Here is a 17,395-nt window from a genome sequence, read left to right as displayed (position 1 = left end):
TTAGAATAAGATTTAGTACAAAGAAATTATTTGAATTTGAAGAGAAATTTAAAAAAAAGAAAATCGAACTCTTAAGAATTTAATTTAAATAGTATTTTTAAGTCAGAAGCCTTGAAAAAATGAGAACGGTGAAAAAAACAATAATTAGCATATCACATAAAACAGACTCAAAATTATAGATACTGTAGTGTAGAATATAGACAATCAAATTAAATAAAGGCACAATAAGTTTTAAAGTTAGTTTTTTTACAAAAGTAAGGAACTAGTAAAAGTGATTGTTATATAGATGAGTTATTGAAATTCGGTATTGATTTCACAATATTGAAATCCTTCTTGGGATTTCAACATCTAATAGATTCTATCAATCTTCCTATTTTTTTTATTCCATCAATAAATTACAAAAAAGTTGGTTTTGATATTCTATCTTTTTTGACTGTGAATTTTTCGCAACGAAAGCTTTGTAACAACAAACTTAATTTTCAAAGAAATTACATTTGAATAAAATATATTATTCTATTGTTACCGTTCTAAGTTACTAATATATTTTCGAACGTATTGATTTTCTATCTGGCTCATTTGGAAGACAGTTTTAGATTGTAATAGACATAATGACTAAATATAAGGTAAGAATAAAGAGAATGTCCAAATACAAAATATTCTATTGAAATAAATTTTTAGACTGTATGCTGCTGTGATAAATTTTTGTGTTACACATAAACATGTATTAGCTAGTAATGTTTGATTCTTAATGGTGCTCTCTCTTGCTTAATAATTATTGTAACAGAACAAGATCTCAACTTTAGATGCTTATTTTTCTATATACCAGATTGTTGAATCTATGCGCTTATAGTCAAATTATTAATGTATCTGTAATTAATAAATAAATTCTACTATAATCTCATTTTCTAGAAATAAGGATGAAATTGAATTTTTAATTTATGCATTGTTCAATAACATCTACTTATGTAATGATATTCGTGTTTTATTCTTTCCTTATTCTTAGTCTAATTAAAACTAGGCCTACCTATTTTTTTATATTCGTTGTATTCAAACATTTTAATCAATTATTTGTACTGTATTATCAAGATTTTTCAAAACCAATAATTATTTGAACTACGTATTGAAATACCGTATTTCTTATGCTAAAAATTATAGTATGATTGATTGTATGGAAAATCCTCTCACTAGCGTTTGTTCATTTTAAAGAATTTATGTAGAGGAAGCACTCGCTGAATCACTGAAAAAAATATTCAAGTTTATATCCAACTTTTTCTAGTCATTTTTAGGTTTGTGACGATTTAGTTGTATATTTATCTTAACCTTTTAATCGTAACTTCAATGTATTTCAATTAAGCTAATCATCTATAATTGTCTTATTGTGCTGCTGTTCATTAAAATATGTTAATACCTAATAAATTGTCTTTTCAGCCTTATATATTTTGTGCGTTGAGTGGTAGCATAGTCTCATTCATAATACTTTTATTATCGTGTATTGAATATTCTAGATCCAAGAATAGATCATAGCGCTGGTTTTGACAAGTTTTCTATTCTTAGAAAACTAACTCATTCTGGTGTTATTTTTCCTCTCATTCTTATCATCCTATTTCTCACTAACTTGCTGCTTTCAATAGCATGGTCTATAGAAAGCTAACAAAACCTATGAGCCATTATGATTTTGATATTGAGATTATTAAAATTAAATAGATAGCTGTCACAAATGGGTACGAAGAAATTATGGTGGATAGATTATTAATAGTCCAGGCAACGAATGCTCAAATAAAGGTATAGAGGGAAAAGTATGGAACACAATTTTCAACTCCACAGCTCTTTAAAGGATAGTAAGAGGATTAACTTATCAAAAGTGCTCACCCCTACCCCCTGTGTTAAAGGGGTGGTAAGTATATTTTTTTCACATATAACTCGGAAACTTTGCATCTTATGAACATTTGTATTCTGTGCAAAATTGAAGCATACAAAATTACCAACAAGTTTTGTCCCTTACATTCTTTCCATATCTCTCATGGTTTTTGAGATATCCGCTCTTGAAGGTGAGCTATTTTTTGAAAAAGCACTTCTGCCTCCAATTTTTACATCTTTTCGGCCTTATAATTTTTGAAAGATTGTTGAAAAAAATCCGTGCTGATTATGAGCTGATAGAGCATCAAATTATCTTCAATTTGATGTATATTTCCACTATTTTATGCATTTCCCTACGACTGTTGCTCCAGTTTAAGTGCTGAGAGTGAAATTTTCTGTTCAGCAACAATAGATCAGTTGACAATGAAATTTAGAGGGAATTTTTGGAACACAATTTTCGACTTTGCATGAGACTAGTTTGGAGGTGAGCATATCAAAAATCCCAATCACTACATCATGTGCTGAAGGGATGAGGGTGGTTCGAAAGTTGCATTTTCCACTTATTACATGCTTATAACTTGGAAAAAATGTGTTCTATTCACATAATCAACTACATAAAAATGAAGCTCCATAAATTTCCTACAAGTTTTGTTTGATAGAAGTTTCGATATATTTGATACTTTTCGATATATTTATGTTCTAATGTCATGCATTTTCGAAAAAACAATTTTTCTTCCATTTTTTCGCTCTTTCAAGTCTTATTACTTTTCAATAATTGATGGAACAAGAATGTGCTAATTACGAGATTGTAGTAGAGAATTAAATTATCTTCCATTTCATGTATAATTCGACTATTTTACGCATTCCCATACGACTGTTACAGCAGTTTTAGTTTTGAGTGTCAAATCTCAAGATTTGCAACAAGTGACTTTCTTCGAATATCACACAATTCTGTCATAAATTGGCAGTGTGCTTCAGTATGAACATTCATATTGATTAGCCTACCTATTGGAACGTCTGCGGAACTAAACACAGGGGGTGTTTCTAAACTTACTACCAAACAAAGAGACTCAAAACTAAAACTGCTTTATTAAAATTAAACCAATAAGTATATAGTATGTCCATGTTATAATTACAGTGGTTAAAGATAAAAGAACAGCGTTGCAGATTCTCTGCCTCAATATTTTCTACATTCTCAAAAACAGATTTGGCATCGTTGCGGAGCTAGAAAAGGATAGTGCTACCTGCTTTATCAATTGATAGACAAGGATAGCAACACCAATGTTAAATCAACACTGTCATTATAACGTGGACCTCAATTATTGATGTGAAATATCAATACTGAGAAAAATATCGATTCAGCCTCTGATATAAATATCGTGAATTCGTGATTGATTGGGAACAAGGCTATAGTGAGGTCCACGTTATAATGGCAGTGTTCGATTGACAATACTGTTGCTGTCCTTTTCTATCATACAACAAAACAGATAGCGCTATCTCTCTCTAGTTTTGCAATGTTGTCAGTTTGCCAAAATATTTTATTTTTACTTTTGACAGTGACTGTACAAAAGTAACTCAGCCGCCATTTTTTTTCTTCATTCTATCAAAATACTTTGGTACACAAGTCGTATAATTAATTTAAAATGTATTTTTGAAACAATGAAATACTTTTTAGACATTACCGTATGAGTAACACAAATTAAAATACCTGGAATGACATTTTAAAAGTCTATAACTAACCATCCTAGACCTCATCCATGCTTCAGTTAGCCAACACGTTTAGGTTAGACCTATTCGTACCGGTATAGATAATATTGAAAGGTTATTTTAGAATTATTTCCATTGAAATTACTTTTTTTTAAAAGGATTTCTATTTTTCTATCATTTTTAAAAGAATTTTGAATAGAATACCTATCAAATAACTTAATTTCTGTTGTTTCGAAATTAAGATGTGTATCACAGCTTTTTAAATTAGCCGCCATTTCAGGTTTGTATAGAAATAAAAATCTGATCTTAGTTATGGAAGCAAATTTTTGAATCAAATTATGAAAAAATATATTTTATTGATTAATTTGACATTAAATTGATTATTTTATCAGGGAAATGATAATAATTATTAGATCAAATTTAATGAGATGAATTGAGTAACAGCTGTGTACAATCAGTGGCAAAATGGAGAGACTGGCAACGTTTTTCTTCTATAGTGAGGTTCACGTTATAATGGCAGTGGATAAAGATAGGAGAATAGCGATGCCGATTCTCTGCATTAATTAATTATATTTCTAAACCGTCAAAAACATAATTGGCATCGTTGTGGAGCTAGAAAAGGATAGTAACACCGGCTTTGTCGAATGATAGACAAGGATAGCAATTCCAAAGTTGAACAACCACTGTCATTCTAACGTGGACCTCACTATATCTTTCTTTACTGCTATTTTAATGTGGACTCACTCACTATAGTGAGGTTATAATGACAGTATTTGATGAACTTTGATTTTGCTATCCTTGTCTATCATTCGACAAAGTCGGTGGTACTATCCTTTTCTAGGTCTACAACGATGCCAATTATGTTTTTGACAGTGTAAAAATATAATTAATAATTATTAATGCAGAGAATCGGCATCGCTATTCTTCTATCTTCATCCACTGCCATTATAACGTGGCCATTATAAGTTATAACATATCTGATCCACAGAGAAGAGATCCTCTTCTCTGTGTCTGATCATAACACATCACCGTACTACACATGCGCAGGTAGCGTTTCCTTTCAATCAGTTCTTTGAATGTGAGGTTTTTGTTATGACGGCTACTAAGAACTGTGCTCAAAATATTGATATAATCTACAAAAAATATTGACCTCCTTGAAAATATTACCTCCTAGAAAATATTGATATAATCAACATTTTGAAAGCGGAAACCTTACCTCCCTAACCTATCCTTTTACTTAATTGGAATATGGAATATCCACATTCATTTCACGATGTGAATATCTTGCCGGCACGCAAACAGCTTATCAATACTTGTCAATACTCTATATGTTGGGTTTTGATTATGAGCTAATTGAAATGGTTTAGAGGTTAGTTTGCTTTTAGGTTATGGTTCTTTTTATGAAAGAAAATAATGTTATTCTTTGGTATAATAATATTTTTTAGTTTAAAAGTGAATAAGATTTCATTTTCAAAAACTGTGATATAAAACCTTATTATTATTGTTTCATTTCATCTCAGTAATTTTTCTTGGTGACACAATGTTAAGTTTACCAGTTTTGCAAAGGATTTTCTCATCAAAACTTAGTTTTATGCCAAAATTAGTTTTCTCTTCATGTTGGGTAAATTTAAAACATGTTTCAATTGTCAATTGTGAGTCTCAAAATAAAAATTTACCCAAAACTCGATTGAAAAATGGTCCAGATTTGAAGCATTTCTTATTGCAAACAAAGTCCTCTGAGTTGACCGACAATGCTCTTAGTCCTGAACATGAAGATGATGACATACCATATGTAGATGTCAATGCATGGAATGGATGGAACCGTAAAGGTAAAAGTAAACTCATTTTTTTATTCTTACGCTATTTGCTTTCAAATATAAACAAACTATAGTAATATAATGATGATGGGGTAACAATCATGCGTCCGTAACAGTCTGACGTAGGGCAGGTAAATATTACCTTGCCTTCTAGTATTTTATGTGAGCAAATCATCTCTCTCCTAGAAACTGTGAACCTTGTTCCGTAAAAGCAGTAGTAAGCTGTACAGGTAGCTGGTAAGCACATGACTCTTCGTCAGTTTCCGGATCAAAAATATTATCCTGGATCATACAGTAGGTAGGCCAAATTGTTGTTCACATGATAGCGTTGAATCCACGATAAATCCCCGGAGCTTGACCTCTCTCTCACCTTTAAATGATGTATAATTATGATTGTGCAATGGTTCTCTAAGTATGATATTATGAAATTTTAGAAAGGCAGTAGCAACTTTGAAGAGGGCAAGCAAAGCTCTAATATTAATTAGATGCTCATCATAGAGCAGCCTAACTAGATGATTATTTGTAAACGGTAATTAGTGTATTGAAAATTATTTTTTTCAGTTTATTTTGAGGTTTATGGCTGTCAGATGAACGTCAACGACACTGATATAGTTTGGTCGATACTGAAAGCAGCAGGCTTTGAGAAAACCAAATCAATTAGTGAAGCGGATGTTATCCTCTTAATGACATGCGCAATCCGAGAAGGGGCCGAAAATAGAATTTGGGGCCGCCTTGCAGATCTCAGACTGAAGAAGAGGCAACTCAATGTGAAAATTGGTGTTTTAGGTAAGTTAACTGAGTTATTCAAGTTTTATTCATTAGAATCACAGAATTACATACTCAACCTCACGTTATAACGATTTATTTCTATGGTCCCCGACCCACTCGTGCTTATACCTTCTTCTTTATTCACTACCCACACTTGTAGGATCGATGGTGTCATGTCATGAATAAAATTAAAAACAAAAAACACCAATTAATCAAGATGGCAGTGATCAAGTTCAGATCGAAAAAGATTTATTTCAAGACCATGCTCTTCAACTTAATGGCACTTTAGCCTGATAACATTTGAGAGGTCATCATTTACATATTCGTGGACATCGTAATAAGCCCTGGTTCTCAGTAAAACGGTCACAACTCTCGAACACGCTGAGGTCCAACTGCTGCTTCACCACTGCAGGCAGCCTGCAGTTGAAGTAGCGTAGTGCTCAACTCCTAAAGCATACCAGCGATCTCTGGAGGCGCACCCTGGGGACGTCAAACAGCTCTCGATGCCTAGTGTTGTGGTGATGCACATCAATCCGAGTCAACAAATTTTGTTCATTCTTCTTCTTCACGTACATGAGGCAGAGAAGGAGAAAGTGGCTGATTACAGTTAGAATACCCAGCCTAGCAAAAATGGGCTTGGAATGAGCAACATGTTCGCTTCCAGTAATTATCCTAGCGGCCCGTTTTTGCAACTTCAGTATTTCCACAACCTTAGCTTAGTGACCCCACATGAGTAGACCATAGGAGATATGGCAGTGAAAAAGTGCATGATACACTATGACCAGATGTGCCTCCGTCACATGTCCTCTCAGTTTGAGCAAAAGGAAACATATTTTGGACTGTCTCTTGGTCACTTGCTGGATGTGGCTGGCGCAGCTGAGCTTTGAATCCAGCATAAAGCCCAGCAGCTTCACAGATTCCTGATCATGAGGTAGATTTCGCGACAAACTGCAGACGATGTTTTGTGTCTTGCTCTCATTTAGCTGGAAACGATTTACCAGGAACCATGAGGTTGAAGACCGCAGATGCTCCGCTGACCTCTCCAACACCTGCTGAAGGTCAATGCCAGATGACAGCAATGATGTATCATCAGCAAACAGGAGAGTTGCAAGATGAACAAGATTGGCCCCAGAATTGAACCCTGAGGTACCCCAAACCCGACAGGGAGTGGACATGAAACAGCTCCACCCATGACACCACCTTTGTCCTCCCAGTCAGGTATGACTCCAAGATGTCAAGAGCAGAGTCCATAACCCCATAATAGCGAAGCTTCTTGATTAGTATGTGATGGTCAACACAATCAAACACTCTGCTCAAATCACACAGTGTAAGTGCCAGGACTCACCATCCTCAAACACTGATACAATTTTCTCAGCCACTCGATTCACTGCATCAACAGTCGACCTCCCTCTACGAAAACCAAACTGCATACTTGAGAAAAGGTTGTTTCTCTCAAAAAACTCCTTAAATTGTGGTTTTATTACCGCTTCAACCACCTTTCCAAAGATTGGAGTCATAGATATTAGCCTGAAGCTGTTTAGGCTCTGGTGTTCATCCTTCTTATACACAGGAACGGTTCTTGAGGTTTTCAGGAAAGATGGAAGATCTTAGGCAGTCATTAACTACTGTAGCAAGGGGGTCCGCAATAGTATCCACCTCCTCTCTAAGCATGAATACAGACATGCCATACACATCAGGGCTCCGGGATGGCTTGAATGAACGAATAATCGTCTTCAGGGCAGGTGAGTGATGGGGCGGAAGAAACACAGACGAGCTAGCAGCTCAACTGGATCACCAGCAACTGTGGGCAGATTATTCACGATGCTGTCCACTGACTCAAAAAAATTGTTGAAGGCTCGCAAAATCAAGCTGTCTCCTTGACAAGGACCGATGTGAGTTTATCACCATGTCGCCTTACAGCGATTTGGTGCATTTTTAATCTTTGCAGCAGTTGCCAGCTTCTTAGCCTGCTCGATATACTTTTTATAAATGGATCTAGGCTAGCACGTCGGTATCTCTCCCTGTCGCCATCGTTGCCATGTTCACACCTATCCTCCAGAGCAAGCATAAGTCCCTTCAGCCCACTATATATCATCAGTGTATCACTCTTGATGACTTCTCATTCGTCCCTGTTTCTGCTGAAGCTGCTGAGAGCGATATGGTTTTTGTTTCTCAGGAAAAAAGAAGTTGAATCTCTCATGAAAATTAAATAATAAGTCCCAAATAATCCAGAGTTATCAGGGTTCTGGAGAACTACATCCCAGGGGATGCTGGCCATATCATTCTTAAATAGGATCTATGTATTTTCATGTAGGCCTACTGGCCTTGATCTGAAAATATAGTTTTATGTGCCAATAATATAGTAAAAATGTAGTTGGTGCCAAGTAGGTGTTTTATCACTCACCATGGATGAGCCACACAGTGTAAGATTTGATAAAAGTGCAAAGTGGTCATCACCATGAAGTTCAATGACTTTTGTGCTGCAAACATCGGTTGAAAGCTCAAAGCAACATTGTCCAGGCAGGAGACTCCTCTGGTGGGCTCGGTGCAAGTACAGGTCAAAACATTTCAGAAGCTCGATAATATATCTTGCCTTTGAGTTATCACCAATAAAATTCACATTAAAATCACCAATTACCACTATGTTATATATGGAGTGGTGTAGATTTGAAAAAGACAATAAACGTTCAAATAGGTCACAAAACCTGTCAAAATTACCTTTGGGATTGTGGTATAAATGAACAATTATAATATCGTAAGTGGGCACTATCTTAGCCACAACTTCCAATTCAAGTTCTATACAAAACACAGAAACATCAATTTCGGTGCAGTCCATATTGTTCCGAATGTAAATAGCAGAGCCACCACATCTGGTCACAGTTCTACAAAAAATATAGGCAATTGTAAGAACAGATATTGTTGAGTAGAAATCTGACTCACCCAATGTCAAGAAATGCTCACATAAACACTATATATAGAGCTTCTGATCTTCAACAAATAAAGAAAAATACCCTGCTTAGATCTAACACTCTGTGCTTTCCAATGAACTAGAACAAGGTTGGTTTTTATGGCTTCACAACTTCTAATCACAGGTGCTGATACTAATGGGTTTGTCTCCCTAAAAAAACACGAATGTCTACAATTGGTGTTTTTGTCACAAAAAAAAAATTCGAACCAAAGCCAGAAATCAGCATTAAGCAATTTATCCAACAGATTTGGTAGGAACTACAATCTTAAATGATTTGTAATTTTCAAACTTTGTTCGAAGTTCAATGCATTCAATTTTCTATCAGTCAAAATTTTTTTACCGAGTCAATAGATTCACTTTTATCAATTCTAGTTAGAAAAATTTTACTAGTAGGCCAATCTTTAATCTTTTTAGAAATTCCAAGTCCCGTTTCTTTTCCCGTACATAGAACTGCATCATTTACACGATTATTTAACGGGTTTTGGGTCGATGTTTGACGTTTTAAATTTACGATTCTATCAGGATGTAACTCTGTTTTCTCAGATCTAAAATTTGAAATGGATTTTAATTTTGTCTCAACTCTCTCACTAATATCGTAGGAAACGTTTGAATAATCACGAAGCTGCACTAGCTGCAGTATACAACTTGTTTGTTGTGGGCTTTAATTACAAAAATTGTAAACTTTCTACAATTTTAACCCTATTCTTTAAATTTGCATAATTCTCACTTATTTCGTTTAATTTATCAAAAAATTTTCTGAATTGAATATCTTTTTGACTTCCACACTGTGTTTTTTCATGCTTTGAGATCATGCTCTTAACCTTGAAATTGCACTCGTTACAATACCATGAAATTTTTTCGCCTATGTCATGAATGTTACGGTAATTATTTATGGATAACTTTGCATGACATTCCATATGATACCAATTACAACAAAAACCTTCACATTCTAGTGTATTTTAATTATTTTCAACATTTTTTAAACATACATCACACAAATACTCGCGTTCACTTGTCGATGCCATCTTGATCATCTATCAAGGTGCTCTCGTGCATGAAGTCCCCTGCGCACAGGAACAGTTAGGCCGGGCTTTAGCGTTCATTAGTAGCCGCCAGTAATGGCACAATGCCATTACACAGCGATATTAACAGAGTCCAAACTCCTTCTCACATGGGCAATTAACGAAATTGTACAAGGATCATTTTTTTAATCTCCGATCACAAATCATAAGATACAGACAGCGGTAGGGAAGTAATTTTTATAGAGCTGAACAGCTTATCATCCTCATCAAACGCCTGTAATCAGTGTGGCCAGATCTTAGATTATTGTTGCCGAGTTATAGACCCAGAAACATGGCCTCCTCACTCGAGTCTCCCGCCAAGTGCCAGTTGCTTAGCGTTGTTTTACAAGCAAACGGCAATATAGTTCAGTATAAATCCAACGAAGAATCATTCAAGTTTACACACAGGAAACGTTATAAGTGATGATATTGCGCGTGAATGGTATGGGAAATCAAAGACATCAGGCTACTGTGAATTGGTCTTGCTGCTACATATTCACCCTTACATGCGCAGCTTGTTTATAACATCTCTTTGTTCCCAGAACAGACTGTATAGTTGCTTGATTTTGTTTCGTTTGTGATTCTAGGATGTATGGCTGAGAGACTGAAACATCAGTTGATTGAGAAAGAGAAAAGTGTAGATCTAGTGGCTGGACCTGACAGCTACAGGGACCTCCCCAGACTCTTAGCATTGACTCAAAACAATCAGAGCGCAGTCAACGTGCTCCTCTCATTGGATGAGACGTATGCTGACGTCATGCCCACCAGGTTGAATGAAGACTCAGTTACCGCTTTTGTGTAAGTTGGCCTTACAATATTCTATTTACAACTGCATTTTCACCATGGAAAATTGAATAGGTCATGTGAAAATATAATCAATAACATAATTGTATTTCTTTAGCCGAACAAAACATACTCAAGTTGTTTTGAAAATGGATACATTGACATTATATTGTATCGTATTATTCATTGACAGATGGTAAGTTTCAAATTTTGGAAGAAACTAGGAAGGCAAATAAGCGACATCATTGTTATTGCCCATTCAATAAATTTAATAACTTGATGCAACTGGAACTATTTCTCTTGACTTTCCACTGTTTCCAATAAAACAGCTGAGCACAGTAATGTCATTTAAATATGATAAATAGCTTCATAAAATATACTGTCATAAAAATGATAGTTATTTCTTACTAAGATAGTTTCTTTCACAAAAAAAAAAACTTGAGCTTTGATTCTTATGGCCATCATTGTCCAACACATATAACTGACGATGATAACTCATGTTCTGATTCTGTGTAAATAAAACTAGACTGATCAAATTGATAGGCTATTGTGCTTTTATATCGTCAAAGAACAATCATGCAGAATAAGTTGAACACGACATAAATTGCAAACTTGATTTAAGATTATTCAGTTTATAATTTTCTTCCATTTACAGATCAATTCAACGGGGCTGTGACAACATGTGCACCTATTGTATTGTTCCATTCACTAGAGGGAGGGAGAGATCCAGGCCTGTAGAGTCAATTGTTGCCGAAGTACAGAAGTTCTCCGATGAAGGAGTAAAGGAAGTTACACTTTTAGGTAGGTTCTGAATCATCAATCTTCAAAGGATATAAGGAAGATAGAAAGGATCAATTCATTCAAAAGAACTTCTTTTATAAACCACTTAAATAAATCAGTCATCTACTTAACATAATATATCATGACTTGGGCTCTGTCATTTTCAACTATCATTCTCTGTTTGTAAATAACAACCTTTCAAATAAATACCTCCAATTAGAGGAGATTTTGATCTTGAAAATACAAAAATTAACCTTTAGTAAGGTTCTTCAATTCATTCAGTTATTTCTTTCAACTCATGATTTTATTTTTAAAATTTCACTCCATGTGAATTAAAAATAACGTAATTTTTTTGTTTAGAGAAAACCCATTGAAACTTTCAGAGTGCTTTCATATTATAAATGAATATAGACGGATATTTAGAATGTCAGTAAAAATTACTATTCTTCTGTTACCCAAGGATTAATTACTGGGTCTGCTTGAAAACCTCAATGTATATCATTTTATGAACAATCATTTGAGAACTCTTTGTTCCAGAAAAGGACTGTTAAAAAAAGAATCAGATAATAGAATATGAAATCTTAGCTATCACTTGGAAATATGTTGTAACTCATGCATACAATTTTTAATACTTGAACATGAAACTTATTGAGTTATACACCTATAGAATAGTAAATTATTAGGGAATACCAATATCCTATATTTTTTCTCTAAGAAATTCATTCAACTTGTATTATTATCAATTTTGTAAGCATATGATTGTTTCTATACTATTTCTTTGTGCAGGACAAAACGTGAATAGCTATAGAGATACCAGTGTTAGCACTTTTAGTATGAACAGCGACACAAATCTGGCGAAAGGGTTTGGCACAGTGTACAAGTCGAAAAAGGGTGGCCTGAGGTTCGCCGAGCTGCTAGACAGAGTTTCTTGCGTCAATCCTGAAATGAGAATACGATTCATATCTCCTCATCCCAAGGATTTCCCCGATGAGGTAAATATTCAAGATCATGTCAAATTGCCTAACCCAAATAATCGTCAGCTTCATACTGATAATGGAAAAGAGCAAAGTAAAGTTTTAGTGGTTACTTGATTATTTGTATTGATGATTTATTTGCAAACATAGTCTAGTGGTCTGGAGTCCAGACCGTCGGTAGGCCTACTACCATCTGCTATTTCTTTGCCGGTATCGTGTTCGATTCCAATTCCGCTAAAAATTAAATGAACCATCAAAAGCACAAGTTTTATCTATTTACATTTTAAGTTATAGGCTTAAGTGGACATAATATAAAAACAAATCATTATCATTCACTTATCAATTTTTTATCACTTCACCATTCACTTAAAAAAAATAAATATATCTTTAAATAAAGTAGCATACATATTAGAATACCTCTCGTACAAAATTATTGAGATACATTTCCATGTTAACTCTAAAAGTAGCCTAATTGATTTTTATTGTTCTTAAAAAAGGTTTGGTTGGTTTTTCATTGCTACAGTATGAAAGAAGGGAATTGTATAACCTTTGGAGAGTTGGATTAAATTTTATTTGTCCATTTATGTAGACCATGAATTGTGTATATTAATATAGCTGAACTTTGAATTATCAAGATTAAGTTATTGTTCTGTAAATAGACAAAGGTACATACCACTATATTTGTTCAAAATCAATTTAAATTACAGAACCACATTGCATGGCAAAACCTGCCACATCTTCAGCTGAACTGATGTTGATTGTTAAGGATGATGAACTGATGTTGTTAAGGAACAGGCAACAGGAAATTCAAATTTTAGGTTATGTGAAAGGGAAGTAAAATGATAAAAAAATGTTGGTAGGATTAATTTGGCAGGCGTTGCCATGCAATCTGGTTGTGCATTTAAAGTGATTCTGAACAAATAATATAGTGGTATTGACAACATCAACGTCTTATATTCTTTCAATTATGGATAAATACAACATCTAAAAATAAACAAAATAAATTCCTCAGATTCATGTATCACAAGAAGTATGGACATTCATGCCCGTATGACTATTCTATGAGGTGTCTGAGAGTCAGTTTTCAAACTATGTCATTGAAGAACAGGCGAGATTTCATATCATTAATCGTTCTATTTAAAATATTGAATAATCATTGAGAAATTCCGAATATTATAGAACTCTTCAGTATCTTTGTTCCGTTAAATAGACCTAGATTAATTTTTTTTGCTTTGCATTGGCTGATAATTTGCGCAATTCTTGTGAAAAATGTTATCAAGCTATTGAATTATAAATGCTTAAACTTAATCAATTTTGCAGACCATAAATATTCAAATTTTAAATTCTTCTTAAAATAGGCTTGCTACCTATTCTCTTTTTTAAATTTGTCTATTTTGTTTTTTATTATTATTTCTTCAGTCTATTTACTATTATGTCTTGTGTTATTTTCTATTTATAATGTTTGTTCCAAACTATTTTATTGCTATTTTTCATTTTTTCTTTCTTATTAATTTAGTTTCAGTTTGTCTAAACAATTGATTTTCAATGAGGCTTGTTTTGGCATAAAGCTGTAAGCCTCTATATGTTGTTGTAATTTTTCTATTGATGTAAATAAATAAATAAACATTATCTTCTAATACAATAAAACTCTTTATTTAAGTCAATTAATGTAACTGATTCAATAATATTGATAATGATTATTTCATTGAATCCTTCTAAAACTTTAACTTTATAAGATGCTACCACCAATATTAACTAACCAAAAGGCTGATTTTAATATTCATTTGCAAATAACTGATTCACAGACTAACTCGAAAATCACGGGATCATGGAAAATGTGTTATTATTCTATATTAAAAAATAATATTATTATAACTTTGATTTTATTCATAAAAATCTTGAAATTTGAAAAAGTTTGGACAAAAATTCGAATTTAGAATTTTCAATGTTTTACTATATAGTATTTGTTTTTAATGTCATTCTTATTCAATTTGGTTTGACTGGTTTCAGGTACTGCATCTGATAGCAGAACGAACGAATATCTGCAACAACCTTCACATGCCGGTGCAGTGTGGCAACAACCGTGTTCTGGAGATGATGAGGCGGGGCTACACACGCGAGGCCTATCTAGATCTCATCACAAATGTCAGAAGTATTATTCCAGACGTTGCTCTGTCCAGTGATTTTATCTGTGGATTCTGTAGTGAAACTGAAGAGGAGTTTCAAGATACCCTGAAGTTGATCGAAGAGGTCAAATTCACCAACGCTTACCTTTTTGCATATAGCTTGCGACAGGTTGGTTGATATTACTACTAGTGATCATGCCTTCAGAATCTGCATCTTTCACTATTTTCTCATTGAGCTCCAAATAGGTAGATAAACTACATTCTCATTAGGTAATTGGCAACACATTTTGAAGTATTGGTTAGTGAGTATTACAATAATATTCTGTTACTACCTGTAGTTACTTTGTTGAGACTTCAATGTGTTGATGTGATTTATCTGGGACTATTCATGTTCAAAAATAGAAAAAATTGTGTTTCTTTTCTGGCTCAAAATTTTGCAAAATTACTCAAAAATTTCCAATTTGTAGTGATTTGAGTGGAGTATTTTTGTTTTTAATTAGTTTTTAAATATCAAAATTTAAATTTTTCAGTCAAGTCATAGTTTTGAAGTGGAAATTGGACTTTTTGAAGTGAAAAGTGAAATCTCAACCTTATTCTTTTTTGAAACTTTTATTTGTAAAAATTTGCGAGAAGATAGTTTTGGGCTATGCCTGTTGTCTTCTCCCAATCATATTATATATTATACTTATGATATGTGATTGTAAATGAAATAATTAAACCGCACAGATAGACGTAAATAAATGTTCTTGATGAAATTGTGCTTGGATATTTATTTACAAGAGAATGACATAGACATTGAATTTCAAACACTTCATTAACATCAATTAGTTTCTAACATTCTATAGAGAACCCTGTATTTTTTATGACAGCTTTCTTAACATTCTATAGAGAAACCTGTACACTTTAAAAACAGATTGAAAAAATATTGGTAGTTCTAACAGTTCCTTAAATTCAATATGAGATGAATAGTTTCTGGGTAAAAGTGGGAAAAAGGGTAAAAACTGCTATATTTTTTATATATTTTTTTAAATTGGAATGAATTGAACTTACGATCTGTACTTAATTGCATTAATTTTACTGTGAAAGATGTGACAGATAAGTAAAAAGAGGATGATTGACATTATTTTATCATTTGATTTTTCTGAAATATTCTGATACAACCAATGAATTTTTACATTATGATTTTGTCTTTCACTAACTGGCTCGTATGAATTCATGAATGAGGAATGACATACCGTACTATTTTTTTTGTGAATTGATAAACGGATGGAGGAACATGTTTGTGGAGCATGTCTCTGCGTTTAGTGGGGCTGATAAAATGCTGTTATTTTACTTTTCCGTAGTATAATAGTTTCGATTCTTCTAGCAATAAATGTGATTCAATCTAATTTCTTTTTTTTTAGAAAACCCCGGCACATAGGAAGTTCAAAGATGATGTGGATCCTAAGGTGAAAATTCGCCGTTTGACGGAAATGAGCAATCTCTATCGGAAAATTAGAACCGAAGAAAATAAAAAACTCCATGGACAGATTCATCTCGTTCTAGTTGAAGGGGTTCGTATTACATTCGTATCACTATATTTTCATTGAGTTGAGTTACTATCATTAATAAGTCTGTATCTGTTAAAAAAAATAATCATATTTCTTCTTCTTCTTCTTCTTCTTCTTCTTCTTCTTCTTCTCTTCTTCTTCTTCTTCTTCTTCTTCTTCTTCTTCTTCTTCTTATTCTTTCGGCATTACAGCTCAGCGTGAACTTTAGCCTCTTCAACTATTCGCCTCCACTCCAAACGGGGTCCCGTCCCTGCTTTCTGCTTCCAACCTCTAACCCTCATCAATCTAATATCTGCCTCCACCTCATCTAGCCAACTATTTTTTGTTCTGCCTCTTTGTCTTCTTTCCTCCAATCTACCTGTTCTGAACAAAGCTCAGGCTAGAGCTACCAGAGGACTGTAATTTACTATTTAAATAATCAAATACAAACAAGGAGCAAAATTTAATCTTCAATTTGAGCCAGGTTATTTGTACAGTTAAACTCTGCATTAATTAACAATAAAAAAGAGCAAAACTCACCAAATTTATTCCAATCTTGACTACTTGCCCTTCGAAGCCTTTATTAGGTGTTTTGGTCAGGTTCAGGGTGGGATGAAATCTGGGAAGATAGGTTCTTGCTTACGGGCTGCTTTTTCGCGTTCAACTTGCAGGCCATGCACTGTGTTTTGAACAAAGCTCAAACTGGATTCTTTATAAATTCAAATTAATTCAATTCAATACTATTTACGCTGTTATATTCATAATTCACACACACGACACTCAAACAATTTACAAGAAATTTCCGATCGAAAATTACATGACAAACACAACTTTGGTCTTGCAAAACGGGCTGACGAGACAAGACAGACAAAACTTACAAAAACATCGACAAGGCCAAAGCAGCAGGACGGTCTGCGCCGGCGCAAACACAAGCCTGCTATTGGCAGAACTACAGTCTGGCATTCTGGCGCTACAATTCGAATTCTCTGGCCAGACCATACCCCCGCCTCTGAAAAACTATTTTT

General features: G+C 33.8%; 1 protein-coding gene across 1 annotated transcript in view; it reads left to right on the top strand.

Moving 5' to 3' along the window:
- Positions 1-4,912: 4,912 nt before the first annotated feature.
- The window catches only part of LOC111049116 (mitochondrial tRNA methylthiotransferase CDK5RAP1), a 28,245-nt gene continuing 15,762 nt past the window's right edge, over positions 4,913-17,395 (top strand). The window contains exons 1-7 of the mRNA XM_022335121.2: positions 4,913-5,393; positions 5,943-6,167; positions 10,766-10,976; positions 11,617-11,762; positions 12,528-12,733; positions 14,726-15,010; positions 16,245-16,394. Of these exons, the coding sequence (XP_022190813.2) occupies positions 5,105-5,393; positions 5,943-6,167; positions 10,766-10,976; positions 11,617-11,762; positions 12,528-12,733; positions 14,726-15,010; positions 16,245-16,394 (1,512 nt within the window). The 5' untranslated portion in view covers positions 4,913-5,104. The remainder of the gene's footprint in view (positions 5,394-5,942; positions 6,168-10,765; positions 10,977-11,616; positions 11,763-12,527; positions 12,734-14,725; positions 15,011-16,244; positions 16,395-17,395) is intronic.

This window comes from Nilaparvata lugens, chromosome 2 (genome assembly GCF_014356525.2).
Source record: "Nilaparvata lugens isolate BPH chromosome 2, ASM1435652v1, whole genome shotgun sequence".
Classification (NCBI taxonomy): Eukaryota; Metazoa; Arthropoda; class Insecta; order Hemiptera; family Delphacidae; genus Nilaparvata; species Nilaparvata lugens.
Note: the sequence above shows the minus strand (reverse complement) of the source record. Positions and strands in the feature narration are given on the sequence as shown.